The 18381-nt window shown below is 36.6% G+C and overlaps 3 protein-coding genes across 5 annotated transcripts in view; 2 read left to right on the top strand and 1 right to left on the bottom strand.

Annotated features, from left to right (window-relative positions):
* The window catches only part of m (zona pellucida domain-containing protein miniature), a 59184-nt gene extending 42489 nt beyond the window's left edge, over positions 1-16695 (bottom strand). Inside the window, exon 1 of the mRNA XM_069121839.1 lies at positions 16560-16695. The gene's annotated coding sequence lies outside the window, so the exon portion shown is untranslated. The remainder of the gene's footprint in view (positions 1-16559) is intronic.
* Sol1 (CUB domain-containing protein Sol1) overlaps positions 1-18381 on the top strand; it is a 549725-nt gene that overhangs the window by 3060 nt on the left and 528284 nt on the right. The window contains exons 1-2 of one of the 3 annotated variants that reach the window (XM_069121834.1): positions 13363-13614; positions 14496-14686. The exons of 1 other annotated variant lie outside the window; for it this stretch is intronic. In XM_069121834.1, coding sequence (XP_068977935.1) covers positions 14684-14686 — 3 coding nt within the window. In that variant the 5' untranslated portion in view covers positions 13363-13614; positions 14496-14683. Of the gene's footprint in view, positions 1-13362; positions 14687-18381 lie in introns of those variants that run through there. One more of the 3 variants, XM_069121833.1, reaches the window with a different exon arrangement.
* LOC138184079 (uncharacterized) lies at positions 8276-10529 on the top strand. The gene has a single exon (XM_069121746.1). It carries the CDS (start codon positions 8308-8310, stop codon positions 9640-9642), a length of 1335 nt encoding a protein of 444 aa, XP_068977847.1. The 5' UTR covers positions 8276-8307; the 3' UTR covers positions 9643-10529.

Here is an 18381-nt window from a genome sequence, read left to right as displayed (position 1 = left end):
GTAAGAGAACTTTCCAAACGAATTCGGAGAGTTTAATAATTAACGTCGAGAGCGGCAGTGCTCGCTGAACGTTCTATTCCGGGGGGGTAGTTCGTTCACGCTGAAACTGAGACAAGCCCGTGAGATACGGAAAAACCATTTCCCGCCGTATTCGGAAATCTATCACTCGGGATGAAATTTTCTTTCCAACCATTCGATACCGCTGTCTCGGATGATGATGCACCGGCTTATCTTGGATTAAGTATCAAACTGTCGTCTGCTTGTTCATAGGGTGATTTTTAAATGTACGTATAAATATTCCAGGGATAAATTCAATTAAAAAATATTGAAGAAATTATACAAATATCATAGGTTATTTGTGCTTGATTCTTTAAGTAAGAAGATATTTGACAAAATCATGGAAGTTTTTATGTCTTACAAGTATAAGTACCGCAATATGTTGTATGTTTCATGATGTATGATTCATCTTATTGTTGTCAGACGAAAAGACATTTCAATTATAAATAAATTGGATAGTTTCTTCCTTGTTTGAAAGATAAAACCTTGTTGTTCAATCCTCGTATACAAAAGTATTAATACGTATTTAATACGCACACCCTGTGCGTGATTCTTTGAAGACACTATTGATTTCAGTTGGATCCGTTCGCTCTTCGAAATTCGATCACGTATTTTAACAACAACAAAGAAGACAGTGCAAAATCGGCATATGAGCGTCTTCATAGCGTAGATTTCGATCTTTCCAAGCCACGATGTGATCGTACCAAGCCTAGCCTTTATTGGTTGGAAATCTCAAAGGAAAACCAAGGCCACAAGGTCCCGATGACTACTAATCTGTGGTACGGTCGACCGAACAGAGTTCAAGTCGATTTTCCTGGGACTAAATTTAATCGATCGAGCAAAATGCAAGAGTTCTACATTCGCTGTGGTTTTAGTCTAGTTAGCGGCGAGGAAAACGGATCGTTCTGCTAGAGTGAATCTGTTAGGCAAGCTTTTTTTGATTCTCTTTTTTCTAACATTAGTTCGACCGATTTTATTAATATTACATGTAATATAAAACACGATTGAAAAGTGTTACTATCATTACATCACATTTGTGTAGAATTCGTTAAAACCATGCTTCGTGTGCATGTAAAATATTAAATTTGAATGATATTTAATAAACTGATAAAAAGATTGCATTAGAATATTTAGTAATAGAGTTCTTGAATCAACCTCTTTATATAGTTTAACTTTTTGCTTATATGTTTCTTATAGTTAAGTATGAAAAATTGTTTTATGAAGCTTTTCCATTTAACTGAATAAAGCGGCATACGAGGGAGTTTACCTTTTAGTTATGTACTTAAAAGAAAATAACACGTATAACTGAATTATTTGTATGTTCATGTTTCAGTCGATTATTACTCTTGACATTCTGTATTAAATCATATTCACGGCAAAATAAATGCTTGAAAGTAGATTCAGTAATCATTAATCGACTTACATACCTTTTTCAATTCTTTATGAGTGACATATAATAATTTATAAGGACTTTGGACTGGTAATTTTCACATATTCAGCAAAGCACAAATTCAACACGTTTCACGTATTCATCTACTACCGGGGATCAATATTGCATCGTTCAAATTTAAAATTGCTTGCTTTCCGTGAAGAATTCTTCTACGAGGTTACCTTCATTTTTTGCAACGTAAATGTTTAAAATCTGGTTTGTAGAAATTTTTTTCTTTGACAGACAGGATGAAAATTGGGTAATTCTGCACGACGTATGAAGCCAAATTTGTTATTGGAAAGTGGTGCACGTACGAACAATAGGGATATTAATCTTAAAAAGATCAAAGTGCTAAGAATAAGAATATATACATGTGGTTAATGTTACATGATCTCCATTAACGTTTAATTTATATTGTATTCGGTATATTTGATGCGTATGCATTTTGTTCTTTTTTTTATTTCTTTCTCAGGAAAGGGTAATATAATTATCTATATACATATTAATGATTTAAAGAGTAAAACTGCTGCTAAATGTATTTGTGAGAGAATTGATATTGATTAAGCGTTGATATTGGGTAAAAATGGGATGAAAACTTTACGAATAAAATGTGCAAGATGTAAAATTATTCTATAATTGAATAACAGTATTTTAATAAAATATATTTTTTAAGAGATTTCGGGAGCTTGAAAGAACTGTACAGAGATAATAAGAAGCAAAGATTAACATATACGTCCATTCATCTCTATCTCTGAAAAAAATTACATTTTACATTACATTAATAAATTAAATCGTATCTTTAGAATAGAATGGTTCTGCTTTATTCAGTTTTGAACAAATTTCCTTATTACACTGCAGATTAAACAATCTTTATATAATTTAAAAAATCTTCCTCGTATAAAAACGGAGTGCAACTGCTCAATTTCTAATTTCGAAGCATTTAATAATACAAAATATATATACACATGTAAGATGGTTTCTTCTCCTTCGAGATTTTTGTCGATACGATTATTTATAAAAAATGTAAATTCATAATTTTTCTATTATTTTTCCTACATGTATGTATGTAGAAAAATAATTCTTTATAAAATTGTAATTTTTTATCTACTGGTCACTTTTACCAGTTATTTCCGATCAGTAATCTAGTAGTATAGGCATTTTCTGTTAATCCTCTGATATTTCCTTTTCTGTTACGATGTATTCGAATGGAGTACAGATTTGGATAGGAGTCTACGTTGTCGGACAGATCGTTGAAAGAGATGGCGAACATGGAACCGTTGTAGGTACGCATATAGAGCTTGCTTCTATACCGAACTTAAACTAGTACCAGCTTCGAACTTCCACCGAGTATATCCAGAATTCTATACTTCCTAATTGTAATTACAATTTCCACTTTATAAACTTGTCACAAAAGATTCATTAATTACCACATCTTGCAATGATACTATGTTTAATTAGTTAGCGTAAACAATGCCTTAAACATTAATCTCTAATAAACACTGGAAGGCGAATATTTCCGTCATGCGTAGAAAATTCGAATCAGACGATCCATGCTGATCGCAATTTCGTTTCGCGAACGTAATTTCCGCTTTGGAGATGGACGGTTCCGGTATTACGAATCAGCCAAAATGTTCGTTACGAGAGTGTAATTTCGATTTTAAGCGCACGGTCCGTTATAGGGAATTGCCTTAGATATTTCTCTAAATGATATTTTCCGCTTTGTTCCGTGAACATTCGCTTTTTCAGGCAGACTTGACAATTTTTCAGCTTCACAAAATCTTGGAACAAAGCGTAGCCGTACATATTAATAAAATCACGGCCGAAATCCGAAGGATCACGAATACAGTGGCCACGAAAGTATTCGAACACTTACCACAGAATTCTTTTATGAATGTGCTCTGTGCATTGTAAGAAATTTTTTTTTAATTTCGTTAGCATTGTAACGAGACTCGACCATCGGGATTATAATAGAAAAATTGAAAATCAATGAATCATTGAAAATATATATATGTAGAAGTTACAGGACATTTATCGCATACATACATTTAGCGAGAAATTAGTATATTAGAACATTTTCGTGAGTAGTACATGTCATCCGATCATCGTGATACTTTAAAATCTAAAATTTCTCGCGATTTTCTCACGTTATAAGCAATTTTTGACAGTTCAAAGATATCCTGCCTTATGTCTTCATATATACATATTTCTGTTTTTACTGCCATGTCCTGGAAAGTTGCTCGATACTGGGATTGCTATTTCCGGATATGAGGATAGAAACACCATGAAAAGAGGTACGTGCACTTATGTAGACACGGTGCAGACATCGAATATATACCTCCGTATCTCGCTATATCAAGTTGGATTCAAGTTTTATGCAAGGTATCGAGAGATCGCTGAAACTCAAAGGCCGGTATAGAAAGTATCGAAACGAATCGACCAGGCTTTATGTAACCTAGAACACACATACCCTGGCGATTGGATGTGTGCAGTATATTTATGATGAATTCATCGATCGATGGCCACAGATTCTGCTGTTGCTTGTTTCGAATCTCACGTTCTATGTCAAGTATTGTCCTTGTACGACTGTCTTGAATAAAAAGCCCGGGTAATTTATTGACGTCTCTTTTGATGCCTTGCCTACCGTAGGCTACGATATTCTGAGTCGCAACACTTAAAGCGCCTGAAGTAAGGAACCATAATTCACATTATTCTTCATACATATAGTACGTATGTGTAAATTGAAAGCTAAAATAGAATTATCGATACGAAACACTTTTGTATTGTAGTTGTAGTTCTCTATCGCGTTATTATTCCGTGAAAGTAATTTTAACAAAAACACAAACTGTCGAAATTGCAATTCTATTTCTGCGAAATTAATATAAAATTGAACTTTTCTCCAAAAGGAAGTTTTATTCAATCAAATAAAATAGACCGTTGGGGCAAGAATCACATTCGCTGTCTGTATCAAATGTATGAAAATACTACTTTCAATTAAAAAATAAATATCAACTTTCAAGAATACATATAATATTTACGCATTCTACTTTGTGCGTAGCGTCAATGATTGAATTTTTCTGACATTTTGTTTCGTTATTATTATTCGCAGAATATCCATGTCAATGACACGAATTTAAAGCGGGCGGTGAAAGTTCGCGTGACGGGTAAAACGTTGGCCGCTAATCGAAGAAGATTTTGTGCAAATTTATGCGCATAAACGTGGCCACCGGTATTCATCGTAGCCCGAAAAGACTTCCCTATTGTTTCTAGTTAATCGTCCGAGGTCAGGGACAGGCTAACGCTTATTTTCAATTCTTTGTTTTGGGCTCGTTAATTAAAAGTTTAATTAAAGCCACGTCAATTAATCAGAATTCTGTTTCGACCCATTCCCGTGTACTTCGTCACGGAAGAGCAGAACAAAAAAGATGGAGAGCAGCTCGCGATAACTGGCAGTTGCCTGTTGGCCTGCTGCTATACGTTCGTCGTTGTTATGTGACCAAACGGGCAATTAAAAAGTCATCTCGGCTAGGAAATTTGTTGTATAATAGCAGTTGAACGAAGTTGGGATGAAGTGAACCTATTACTTGAAAAAGTCACACTTCGCCGATCTAAATTCATCGGTAATGTCCACCGACTGCATGATTTTGTCATCGATGTGCATCTGTGTTATGTTTGATAGTCAAACAAAATTCTCCATGGTTTTTCATTTGATGATTTCATTTCACTTTCAATCGAGTTTTTGTTAGTTACGATTTGATTTGTTCATTTTGTACGACGAATTGGTCGAGACTGTCGAGAGTGTGATCCATTAATAACTGCTTCTATTTGCGAAGTTAGTTTTTCGAAGAGGTTTCAATTATTAGAAGATACTTGAAAATTGAAAAAAATATAATTTCACTATATAATGATACTCCTTAAGGGCCTTAGCTTGCAGAGTTATGACGATTTAATTATCCGATTAATTTAAAGGGACCGAATAATTATCTTTTTTTCATTTCGATACGATCGAGAAGTGATTAAAACGACTGCGACCTGGAATTATGGGTGAACGTCTCAAGCGAAAACTCAATCAGCAATAATTATGCCAGCGTGTACATAGGGCAATATTAGCAAGTTCACTACCCTTCGTAGTTCCGCAATACGCTTAATCGAATTGCCTTTGGTAACGTAAAGTAACGAAGCCGAAAGGGTTATCTAGAGTGTGACCTCATTAATACGTTGCTCTCCTAAGAAGTTAGATGTATTCCGAACGCAAATAAATTTCAGCAACTACTAGAGTCCTGAAGAGAAGTTTCTTTGGAATTGTTTTATAGTGCCCCATGGACTTCAACGCTTTCTCTTTCTCCCTTCGTCTTTTCGTTTCTTCGTTTCCCGCCCTTTCTCTTTCGCTCTCGAACAGAAGAGCATATTCGTCGCGCTCCTCGCTTTACGTTTTTTATCCCTCGCTTAAACGTTATATTTCACTTGCTAAAAATTCAAGTGATCGATCACCGATAAATTGTATTTTATTAGCGGGTGAAAAAAACGGACCGCGTTCAACACTCGATACTTGATATAAGTCCCTCAATTAATCATTTAACGATTGTTTTGAAACGCGAACATTGAATTTTAACAACTTTTGATGTTTCTATATGATGCTCAATTAAATTGCCCTGAATATCTTAAACGAAAATAAAACTGGTAAAATATCGTCGCTTATAAATGATATTCCTCTAAATTGTCCGTTGCAAAAGTTTTGATTATTTCCATTTGCTGCTATTGCACTGTAAGATAAAACTATATTGTATTTTTTTTTTCGAATCGCATATTCGTACGCTGGAATTACTAGAAGCGCATCCGACATTAACCCCTTAAGGATCAGCATTCCCAAAAGAAATCAGTCGTTGTATGCTTTCCATCTACCCAAGAGATTCGAGCAAAAATGCAAGTTTAAATTAATTTCTAACAATTTGACAAACCGCGGTAAAATACGTCACGTTTCTTTTTAGAGCGTCAAATATGAATGAATAATTAATAAGCATTATATTTTATATCATATTAAATCATATTTAATCGATCGATAATAATTTTCGTTTAGAATTTGCATCTTACACTAAATAACAAAACTCATTTATTTTGATGATGCAGAATTGCTTAATTTAAATATCGATGTAATTATAGAAATCTATATATTTGATATACATTATCTCTCTGTTTTTATTTTTTTATGCTTCAGTATATTCCGTTTGTCGATATTTCCATTTTATTCTCTTCTAATATTTATTCAAATCTTCTTTATATTGATTTACGGTTTATGCCTCATGAAATGCACTTAAGCATTGGCTTTATTAAGTAACTTCTATATGCGTTCTGTGATTTTCACGCGGAAATTGTAAACGACAACTTGTAGCAAAAGTACAAAATTTATAACTCGCAAGATATCGTACGTTCCTATCTTTTGATATTGTCAAATAATTTGAAACTATCTGTCAACCGATAATCCATTTATTGCCAGCGACATTTTGACTTTATACGTATAAAAGTTTCTCTTTTCAGATCGCTATAAGTTACTTTTTCGAAAAATATATTTGTTTGTTAACGTTCAATAAATATGCTTGGTACAACGGTATACAATAAATACTTTTTTTTTTTGATTTCCATTAAATTCAGAAACCTGGGAATTTACGTTGACGTTTAGGACATACGCAAACATTTGAAATTTTCTAATAAACTCGTATGTAAAAATTCCGAAAAAGGATTTAACCAAAGCTCGCAGTTCGGTCAAAATTTTACTTTCATCGTCCAATAAACGTTCGTTTTATTTTGACACATTTTGTTTAATAAAATGAATCAAACTATGGTTATGTAATAATTATACATACAAAGAATAAGTTACAATAGGAACAATTTAAATACCATAATATTTGTGAATGAACGCGTACCCAAATTCGATTTTCTTAAAAACGATGTCTCCATCGCGGTTTATAATTTTCGACTTATTGTGAGCCATAGAACTTTCTTGATCTCACGTGTATCACGAATTTTGAAAATGTCATGTTTGGATATGAATGAATTCTAATCTTACTAATTAGAAGGGATCTGAGCTTCTACAAATAATCTGCTATCTTATTTGCATAAAAAATAATCAAACGATAATGTGCCAAAATTTCTTTGTTGTGAAATATTCAGTTACGTCGTAATTACTGTCATGCAAACTGTCATTTTAGTACTTTCTCAAGCATTAAATAATGATCGTAAAGTTCCATGCAGATTAAGCGTTATCTAGGAAGTTCGATATAATTTGTCAGAGAAACGTGCTAAATTAAACGAAAAGCGTGGCAAAAGAAATGCGTTAAATCACATAATCGACGCGAGAAAAGTTCGTTTCGCGAGTACATGTCTCGTTTTTTGACTGTGAAACCATGTTGGTTGCGGCATTTTTGTGGAATCACAAAACTCCTGCTTCTAAAACCTCCGCGTACCAGTTGTTCTTCGTGCACGCACGCTATCGCAGTCTTATTATGTTTCTTCGTGCAAAGGCATAAATCATTTAAATCACGATTCACGATAAATTATTACAATCGGATTGTTCGTCGCGGCGACGTTTTATCGAATCGTTTACTCGCATCTTCGCTCCTTCCTCGAATGGCACCTGTGATTTAACTGGCTCTTAATCGTGTCGCTGATAGCGGACTCCGTATTTGTCAAAGTATCACTTCTCGGCGTTCCCTCAAATGCTTCAAGATGCTTATTTACGATCCCACAAAAGCGACAATCGCGAACAGAGATCGTATATAAATGTTGGCATTGCCTCCGTCGCGACAGTTTCAACGTGCTCCCTCGACATGGCAACGATTAGCGCCGATTCGTCTTGCTGTTTGACCGACTCGACCAAGTCGCAGGTCTGCTCCGTCAAAGAGAAACCAGTCGCTTTTCTGTCCGACTCCGACATCAATAAGATCGTCGAGCGAAAACTTCTCTCGAATAACTTTCGCGTTTTACATTGGAGTTTGGATAACTTAGGGGAGATAAATGGTTTCTTGGGCTTGTACTATACTCTCTCCGTTACGGTGAAAATCGATGACAAATCGAAGCATTTCAAATTCTTTGCGAAGACACCGCCACCGACCACCAGTCCACAGTACGATTTTCTAGTCCGCAGCAATACGTTCAACAAGGAGATCGTTGTCTATAGTGAGATAGTGCCGAAGATGGGCACAGGAAACGGTCCCAAATGGTTGCCCGATTATTATTTTGGCAAGAATAACGTTATAATAGTTTTGGAGGACGCCGGGCAAAACGGATACGTTAACCTGGACAAATATCTGCCGTTCGACGATGAACACTGCATTATGGTAGCGAAGACGATCTCGGTCTTACACTCGAGATCCTTGATCCTGGACGAGAAGCTTCGCCGTAGTACCGGTCAAACGATTTTTGACCTTTACGGCAAGTACCTGGAGGAGGTGGCTTTCATCGAGACCGATACGGCGGCGCAAAAGTATCTCTCCTCGTGCATCAAAGGTGCATGCACTATAGTCGATATGAACGAGAATCTGAAAGACGATGAGGCGACTCTTATTAAGAACTGGATAACCAAGTGGGTATGGAGGTTACCAGAATTGCTGAAGACGTCAAATAAATTCAGAAACGTGATGTGTCACCGGGATCTATGGCCAAATAATATCATGTTCAAGAAAGACTCTAGCGGTAAGTCGATCGGGTGTTACCTGATAGACTTCCAATTCTTGCGATACTCTCCGCCAGCGATCGATTTTGTGACCTGTTTCTTGTTGTCGACCGATCGTGCTACTAGACGTCGATGCAACGAGTCGCTTATCGACGTTTACTGTGACACCATGAAGAAAGAATTGGCCGCGGAAGGTCTCGACGTCGAGGATTGCTTACCTCGCGCGCAATTCATTGAGAACTGCAAGGACACTCAGGGCCTGGCATTGGCATATGCGGTCGCTAACATGCAAGTAATGCTACTAACGCGACAAGCGGTGGAAGAATATTTTATAGGATCTACCGATCAACTGGAGCACGTCGTGTACGGTGATCAACGCAGCGAGCTCGTTAAAAATCAATGCCGCATTATGAAATCCTATCAGCCGCGTATTACAGAGATAATAGAAGAAATTAAAGAGTATTTGGCAGCTAATCCAGACAAATGCTAGCGGACGAGAAAGAAAAGCACGGGTCATTGGTTGTTTCTTTGGCATGTTGGTCCTTTGGTACTTGTATTGTCGTCTGTGATAAAATGTGACTTTAAAATGAGAGCAGAAAAGAGATTGTTTCTACGATTCTACGATTTGCAGATGAAATGATCTATTTCGCCTTCTCGTTATCCAACGTTATGGTACAAATATTTTATTCGAAGGATTTAACGCGGCCACACGCGTAGACTCGTAACTTTGTTACACGGAGAATCGTTAAGAAAGCGAATTTTCTACTCAAAACCATTGTGTGATACGACGCTTTGCCGGCTTAAACGACGTCATCGTTCTCCGTTAGGCGAACTTTGTCGTAAAAGGGAAAAGGGATTACGGGTCGTAATAAACTTTGTAGAAACCCTGCAAGAGGCGGAAAGATAGGAACCTCTAATATTTAAAGTAACTTTTCGCCGTAATCTTAACTCCTTACAGACTCAATACAGCTCATGGCTGCCACGAGCTGTATCGTCTTTTGTATCAGCGAACGTCGAAAAATATGGCATCATACTAATAAAATAAAGTCGGTTTTAATGGATATTTACATTTTTCTACGCACAGTATGTCTAGTTTAAATATACTCTAACTATTAAATGTACGATAACATTCTTCAAATAGAAGTTGCCCGATTTAATAGAAGAAACTTAATAGAATATTTGAATTCCTTTTTAGATCGTTGTTGATAAAGTCTCGATATCTACGTACTGTTCTTCGATGGAACTATAATGTTTACAAGAAGCATTTCTGCACACCCTTGTTCCTTTTTTGTAATCGTATGAAAGTACTTTGAAATAATATGAATGCAGTATCTTAAATAGTCTAGAGTAAGGACAAGAAAGGATGTTCTATTTGAAGCGAAGTTTAGTTTTATTTTAACAAGCAATACCCAATGCAAAAACTGACTATAATATCGTCGTACGTCTTATTCTCATACTCGGCTCACAACGTCTGTCTTCCCAGGTCAAAAAATGCTGACTCTCCACCCTCGCACCCTTCTCCCACTCTTTCACTCATTTAGCTTTGACGTCACCAAGGCATGCACTCTTCCTTACACACACTCTCTCTCTCTGTCTCTTTCTCTCTTCCCCAGCACTCTTACGATTCTTAGTTTATACCTTAAATTTACAACTTATACTATTCCGAGAAAACTCGAACTTAAATATACGATAGACCAAGCGTATACCCCCCTTTTCTTTTGATATTACATGAATTTTATTGTTTCTTAACTACTGTATTTTAACCAAAGAAAATGGATATTTCGTATGTTACCTATTATTTTTCATTTTAGTAATTAATTGTTCGTATAGTCCCTTCGTTTTCTCATATTTAAATTTGTACAACCCTACGAGCATTTCATGGATCAAGAGCATTTCAGAATGTTGAAAAATGTTTCAATGTGGGAGAGGGAACGGTCGCATTCAATTGTTGACAAATTTATCCTTGTGCAATAATCGAGCAGCCGATATTCCTCGTTCGCGAAATGAGGAACACCCAGTTCTATTCAATGGCCCGTAATGTTATGTCAGATTAAAGCAGAAGTTCGTTTTACTGCTGGCAATTCGAAGCAGCCGTAATCGCTTTTATGTCGGGCTAATGACGTAACCGTGAAACGTAAATTGCCCTACCTATCAATGACAGGCTTAATACTATTCCATTGTAAATACAATAATGCATGAACGCGTTGTCATTGTTTCCTTTCAACTATCCCTCTATTTTCACCAACTGCTACATTTGACGTATTCGATTTTTTCCATCCAAATTGCGTTGGAGTTTGTAAGCTCTTCCTCGACGGTGAATACACAATAAACAGAAAGATGAACGTGGCTGGCTTATTATGTAACCTTCGTCGCATCAGTGCAAACACGAAATTATTTTACACTAACGAAGTATTTAAATTATAAAATTCCTCCTTTACGTAATGTAACATGTGTTTCCTGTTGGTCGGAATTTCCGAAAATCCACACGTTGTTTTTATGTTAAAATACCGTAGAAATCGATACTGTTTACATACTAACAGTAATTTATCAATTTGGTCAGTTCAGAGTTTCACAGTTTATGTTTTCATTTCACGAAAATTAGATAAAAACTGATTGTATCTTTTTACGGAGAGCACAGCATTGTTACAAGTATTGTTTTACGAGTACAAATTACGAGGTTCTGTCAGCATGATTTTATCTGAAATGGATGGAATTGTAACGCTACCGCGTTACAGTACAGAATATAAGGAAATTTCTGATTGAATGTGATACTGTAACAGTGTAATTTCCAATTTGCGTGATAGTGTAATTTAGTATAATTTCCAACAAGAATACTAGTTCGAGTAAGAAGTTTGTTTACTCTTGTTCAACACAGCTGCATTACCAAGCAACAGCAGTTTGGAACCTTATACACGTAGATGTTGATTTCTGTAATGAAATTAAATCCGGTAAATCTAGAAGTACATAGCAAAATTTGTAAAAAGTTAAACTTTATTCCATAATATTATTAAATTTGCGTAGAAAAGGAGATACACGTAGACGCATATAAATAGCTCTTCCATTAATTAATATGTTCGTAACTATAAATACACCTGGGACTTTTTTTATACAGTATCTTTATTGCACAGTACCTTTCTTGCACGATTTACTTTTACACGGTTTATTTAACACGTTTTGATTACAGTTATGCAATGTTTTTAACGCGTTTTGTTTACCGCAAATGTTATTAATCTTGAACGTTCTTCGCGAGTTCAAAGGGATTTGAAAATTTGTATGGTTTGTTAGACAATTATTAAAAAAAAAAACGAAATAGATGTCATCGTAACTGTCGAGCGACGAAATTTTATTTTTTTCAAGTAATAAGAAAACATGTTGCGATATAATAGAGAGCGACGATGAGTAAGTTTTACGCTTTGTTACAAATCAATCGTTTCACGACCTTTTTTTACGACTGTTTTGTGCAGTGTACGCATCCACCGTGTAAGAAGGTCCCAGATATTATTTGAAATTTATTGTAAAGTACTGATATATGTAGTATTAGCGCTGCATCGCAATAATTTCGAGAAATAGTTGTCACTATAGTAGAATTATCCTGCGGGTCATACGATTCCAAGCGATCAGTGCAAAATTACCATTGCATCGAGAGAAACGTTGTGCCAAGCTTGTTAATCACAGAAGCTTACTATTTCTCGTGTGCTCATTATACTTCACAGACCACAAGCTTTCCATTGAACGATGTAGAATTATCATCGATCAGCCGATAGCATTACGATTCCATTATCTGCATCTGTGCCGAACTCGACCTGACTAACCCATGCTCGTTACCAAGAGCCTGCATCTAACCGTAATCCCACGATTATACTACTTTGTGAATATTATCAGTACCTATGGAAGAGCTCGTTAACTATAGAATTTCGAAAAACTTCATTCGAAACATTTCTGAAGACCGTTTTAATCAATCGTAGTTACAGTGAACCGTTACCGTGATTCGTTTCAAGTAGGTATGGTATATACGAGATGTGTAAATAAGAATGTTCTCCAGAAATAATTCGATGTATGATGTAACTACGTTTTACAAATTTTTGTTTCAATTTTGAGGTACAAAATCACTTAAGCTTATTCGTCTCTTTAGAAGCTACGATAAAGTATCAGAAAAAATATGCGGTGCTATTTCAAAATTTTCAATTAACTTATTTTCTAATTCTCAGTGAATATCGGCAATTTCTTTTTGTTGACAAAGTTTAATAGTTACGAACTATATTGATAGTTTGTTTCTGACCTCTATTTTACTTCTTCTCGATTGTCATGTTATTGGTTTTTACGGCAGAAATCGCGTGTACGTTGTATTTCGTCGTGACCGATGTTTCGTAGATGTTGCGGTCTGCGTCTTGAGGGCAGATCCGAAACAGTTTCAAGCGTTAAGGAATATCGCATCGATAATACGATAAGAAAAGTATTTGAAGTAAGCTCGAAAGACCGAAATTCCTTGTTTGGATCGTATGGAAAAAGTCTGAATTGCAATCTCGATGTAATGCCTTTGTAACCTTGACGTGAAATTCTATCGACTGTCGGGGATGTTACGGCGGAAAACAAAGAAGCTAATGATATTCGACGGGTCGGCGGTACATCCGTTTGCGAAATGATCGTGAGCTAAACTGGCGCGTTGCGTCGATTGCACGAAATCTCGTGGCTCGTGGAGGCGGTGGCAAAGGGCGCAGGCGTCCGGCGTCTGGCATCCGGTGGCGGCAAGCGGACTCGGATTTTCTCTAGTGTCGCGTCAACTGCCGCTGGAGAGTCGTGTGCGTTACACCCTGTTACCTCTAACCACCCCGTTTCGCGTGGCTCCGTCACGTTTTGTTGTCCGAAAACAAGTCACGTTCGCGGAAACGTCCGATCTCATCGCGAGTTTTGTGTCGTTGCCGTCGCTTCGCGTAGATACGAAGTGTAAATCCCAGCGATCGTGCGATCATTTTGCGGATGTCTTATCGCTTGTCGATGGTTCCCGCGATCATGCCGCGAACATGACAGGGCAACGTGTCGTACGAATCGTTACAACTGTCACGACGATCCTTTTCTACGTTTGACTGTTGTTCGTTCTAAACGAGTCGATGTAGTAAAGAATAAAATAGTGTCCGTTTGTGTCCATGGCGAGTGTATCTCTATTCGTTCTTTGCTGTAATTTTCCTACTTTCTACGAGCATAGAAGGTAATTGAAACGTGGCGATTGAGCGAGTGCGTAAAGGTCTATTCGGTCGAATGTATTCGAGCGAGCGTTTGAATCCCTGTTTCGATCGTGTTCAAGATTTACAGTCTCACTGCCGGTTTGTTGCCGATTTGTCGTAGAGTGCCTAGTCAGTGTACTTGAAGGAATTCTGATGAACGGTGTGTGAAGGGAGCAATTCGGGAAAGTGCGTTTAGTATGAATTGGTGCAAAGTGCAGGCTGTCGTGTATTCAGCGGAGACGTCGCCCGGCTGTGAAGGAATGCTTGTATCGGGCGCCGAAGCATGAGGGACGTCGCATCTTTAACGTAATGGTAAGTGCGCTGAATTTTTATTCGCTGGATTCTTCGATTCAAACCCGGGTTCGTCTATCGATAGTTTGGTTAGACGCAATTCACTGGACCTTGCAACTGGCTGGAAATGCTGAAATCGCACATGGAGCGGGCATAAATCTTTCAGGAAGTGTAGCATTGCATACCACCTAGTACGGTGGTAGAGTGCTGTTTGTGTTCGTTTTCAGGACCATTTCGCGTGTCATTGTTGTTTCCACGAGACACTTCTGTACGAATAAAAAATTGCAACAAACTTCACATTGCGTGTGCGAGTCCTCGTGAGTTGTTGCGACCGTCCAAATATACATGCTTCGTTGAATTGTATGCGGTTGCGATGTTTACATTTCTTTGTACGGCCGTGCGTAAACCGTGTAAAATATCGCAGTCAAATGGCTTAAAGCAACGTTTGAGCATTGGTTCGCGTGTACCTCTTCTCGTTTTCAGTTTCGTTTTTTTCTTTTTGATACCGGATAGTACTTCAATGTCCGAGTTTCGGTTTTGTCTGCATCGTTTCATAGTAAACTCGTCGGCTATAACATCGACTTTCCAGATTAATGTTTCACCGGTATGATGCGCTATTCTTTTATGGGATTTTCCTGTTATCATTGGAAATAAAATCACGAAATAACGGTGATTTTACTTGAAATTGCTTTCAAATACATGTATCTTTCGAAATGACGCGTATGTGTTGCGCAGGAGGGTTACAGTTGGTTCAATTAACTTTTTCAAAAAAGAATCATTTTATTTATAAATGTAATTTCGTTACTTTGGTTCATTATGTTGGCATAAAATATAACTTCGTTTTAAATTTCATTATTCGAGCAGTGTCTTTACATTTTTGTTTAAATTTGAAAAACGATAGTATAATAAACATCTCGGTTGAACGAAACGATATTACTTATTACGTATAACTGTAAATTATTCTTACGTTAGTTAAAATACGAAATCGTCACAAAGGTATGTAACTTTTTTTCAAGAACTCTTCGTGTTACGAAGCATTAAACGTAGTAATGGCATGCAAATGATCGTTAATAAAGAGTAGCGTAAATTACGACTTGTTTTCGTTATTACATTGTTCTTCGACATTACCACGAGTAAATTGATTTAAGGTATTTCAACGTTTATGTATAAATAATGGGATTTCATTATACACAGCAAATTCATTTAAGGCACCAAATTCAAAGATGCAGTTATTTAACGTTACAATTTATAGTCTTTAACCCCTCGATGTACCATTTAATTCGGATTATCTCGTCATTGTATACTTCGTATACAACGATATTGCCATTATTTTTCTCCATTGTAGGTATTACGATGACGAGTCAGACTCGTGATACGAACTCAAGGCGTTAAATAATACAGTAACACATTTTGGAACGTTTTCACAAAGTTTCGTATAACGGAAGGTTTATAATATTTTTCCAATGCATTAAAATAATGCTTCTAATTCAAACATGTATTATCGGAAACGGCGTAAAAAATATATATAAAAATGTTGCATTCGCGTGTAACGGAAAATATAGTATTGTTATAACTTTCGAAGTAGGAACAAAAACAGAAACATTTTAATATCACCTGGCACAATATCGAAGTATTCGTTATTAAAATTCGATCAATTTATGGGATTATATAGTACGCGAATATCTCGTGCGCCCAAGGCAAAAAATAGCATACGAACAGTTTTTTTTACCGATTTACTTTAGCATTTAGTTTATGTTCGGTTTAAAGTTTTTGCGAATGCGTCGAGTTTTTCTATCGAAAGCGTTGGCTCGTCGTTTCTGTGAAAGTGTAGAAGAGAAAAGGAGACAATCAGCCATTAACGGCATGTGTCGAGGTGCGCAATTTACATACATACCTGAGTATATGTTTGCCCCAGGTCAGACACAATGGCACCCACGATTTTACTCTATATGTATATTATCCCACTTTGCGTCATGCACATCGATAACCTGACACCTGAACAATCTGGATCGATCGTATCAACTGTTTAATTTAATTGCTTTATACTAACTGCATAATGGAAGAACGATGCTCTGAGCATTGACCGAGGACTGGTTTGGCTGGTTCAGCAATTAGCTTAAATATCGCTTACATTGACATTAATCGACGTATCTCGCTGATGCGAAATCAATTGTATACATTAACCATTTTAAATGAACCAAGCTTGTCGCTCGTTTCCATACCTTCTTTCTTCTCTGAGTAATTTAATATACCTGTACAGATATTACATAAACTGAAAAAAGACATTTTTGTATTCTCTACACGTATATGGATATGTATACAAAATTAGCATACGCATAATGGATATAATTAGCAATATGCAGCCAGATCTTAATGTTCGAACGTTCTTATTATTCCATTATTTGCTTTTGTACAAGGGAATTTAATTTAACTGCTTCAAAGGAATTCTATCTATTACATACATACATATATATCTTTTTCATTTAATTAGTCTCTGTTTTACTTTGCACTTGAATTTATTCCACTGCCTTTGTGTAATTACTATTATTGCACTGCACATTTTTCTTATAAATTCTGCGAAATAAATTGATCTAATAAGTTATTATGCAGCAAATTGTAGATCGAGCGAAAATTTGAACTGGACTCTATCGGCTAGAGCATCGAGTAGATTAGAATACGTGGTATATAGAAATTTGCCTGCATGCGGCAAAAGTCTGCACGTACGATCACTTTAAAATGGTCGCAATGTTTACTTCGTCGCATGGCAAGAGGCAAGGTCTCGTACGAGGCGATTTAGTTATCAGAATGCGTACTTACAATCAATAGCACGTACAGCTTTTGAAGCGAAGGCGGCTGAGTATATGCACATGTGTGAAATTACAACACTATTATCCAAAGCACAGTAAACTGTGAATCGCGTTTGATGTGACGCTAAAGATTTATAAAAGTTCTCGACTTTAGTGACATATCCAGTTTTATATTCTCAAACAGACGCTCGATAGACGTGTTCTCGCGATTTTTTTTCTACACGATCGGGTATTTTTCGCGTAGGACAAACATTAAGCTGACAGTACAGTTCAGTTCCCTCGTCAACCATAATCAGCACAGATGGCTTCGTAACCCTCCCTTCTTTATGGAGTTGTAGTTTTCTTACAGATGTCCAATCGCACTCGATACAATGGCGATAAAACTCGTCACAGCTAATATACTTATAGACAAACGTGTCAAATCGATGATTAATTCTGTTACGGTTCTCGAATTTCTATATTTCAATCTCGCTCTCACGTTGGCAAACGAAAAAGATTTTGAACTTGTCGAAGCGTTCAACGTAAAATTGTCTGTCAAATAGAATTTTTGGATACTTCGTTCAAACTTGGAATATCTTTTAGCGTTAGAAAAATACAGTTGGATCGCAAATGACAGGCAGAATGCAGCAGGGTTAATTACATTTCGGTGGAAAACTAATTAAAAAGTTGTTCAATTTTTCACCGTTTCCGATGTTCGTTTTGTCAATTGAAAATTAATCTTCGTCTCGATCTTTCGGTTCATGCATAAAAAGTGATTTCGCGAGAATGTCGAGTAACAGGAGAAGAAGCGGAAGAAAAGGGAGGACGATGTTGCATCTGGTTCGACTTTCAATTGAAAAGTTTCGCGGTTTCGCGACAAAAGGCCGTCGTCCCGTCGTTTACCCAAGGGTCCAGGGATATTTTTCACGG

The sequence above is a fragment of the Bombus flavifrons genome, chromosome 10 (assembly GCF_040668555.2).
Source record: "Bombus flavifrons isolate JBK064 chromosome 10, iyBomFlav1_principal, whole genome shotgun sequence".
NCBI lineage: Eukaryota > Metazoa > Arthropoda > Insecta > Hymenoptera > Apidae > Bombus > Bombus flavifrons.
This window is presented reverse-complemented; position numbering and strand designations above follow the sequence as displayed.

Coding starts and splice junctions, on each gene's coding strand:
- LOC138184079 (XM_069121746.1), top strand. CDS start 8,308: ATGGCAACGATTAGCGCCGATTCGTCTTGCTGTTTGACCGACTCGACC.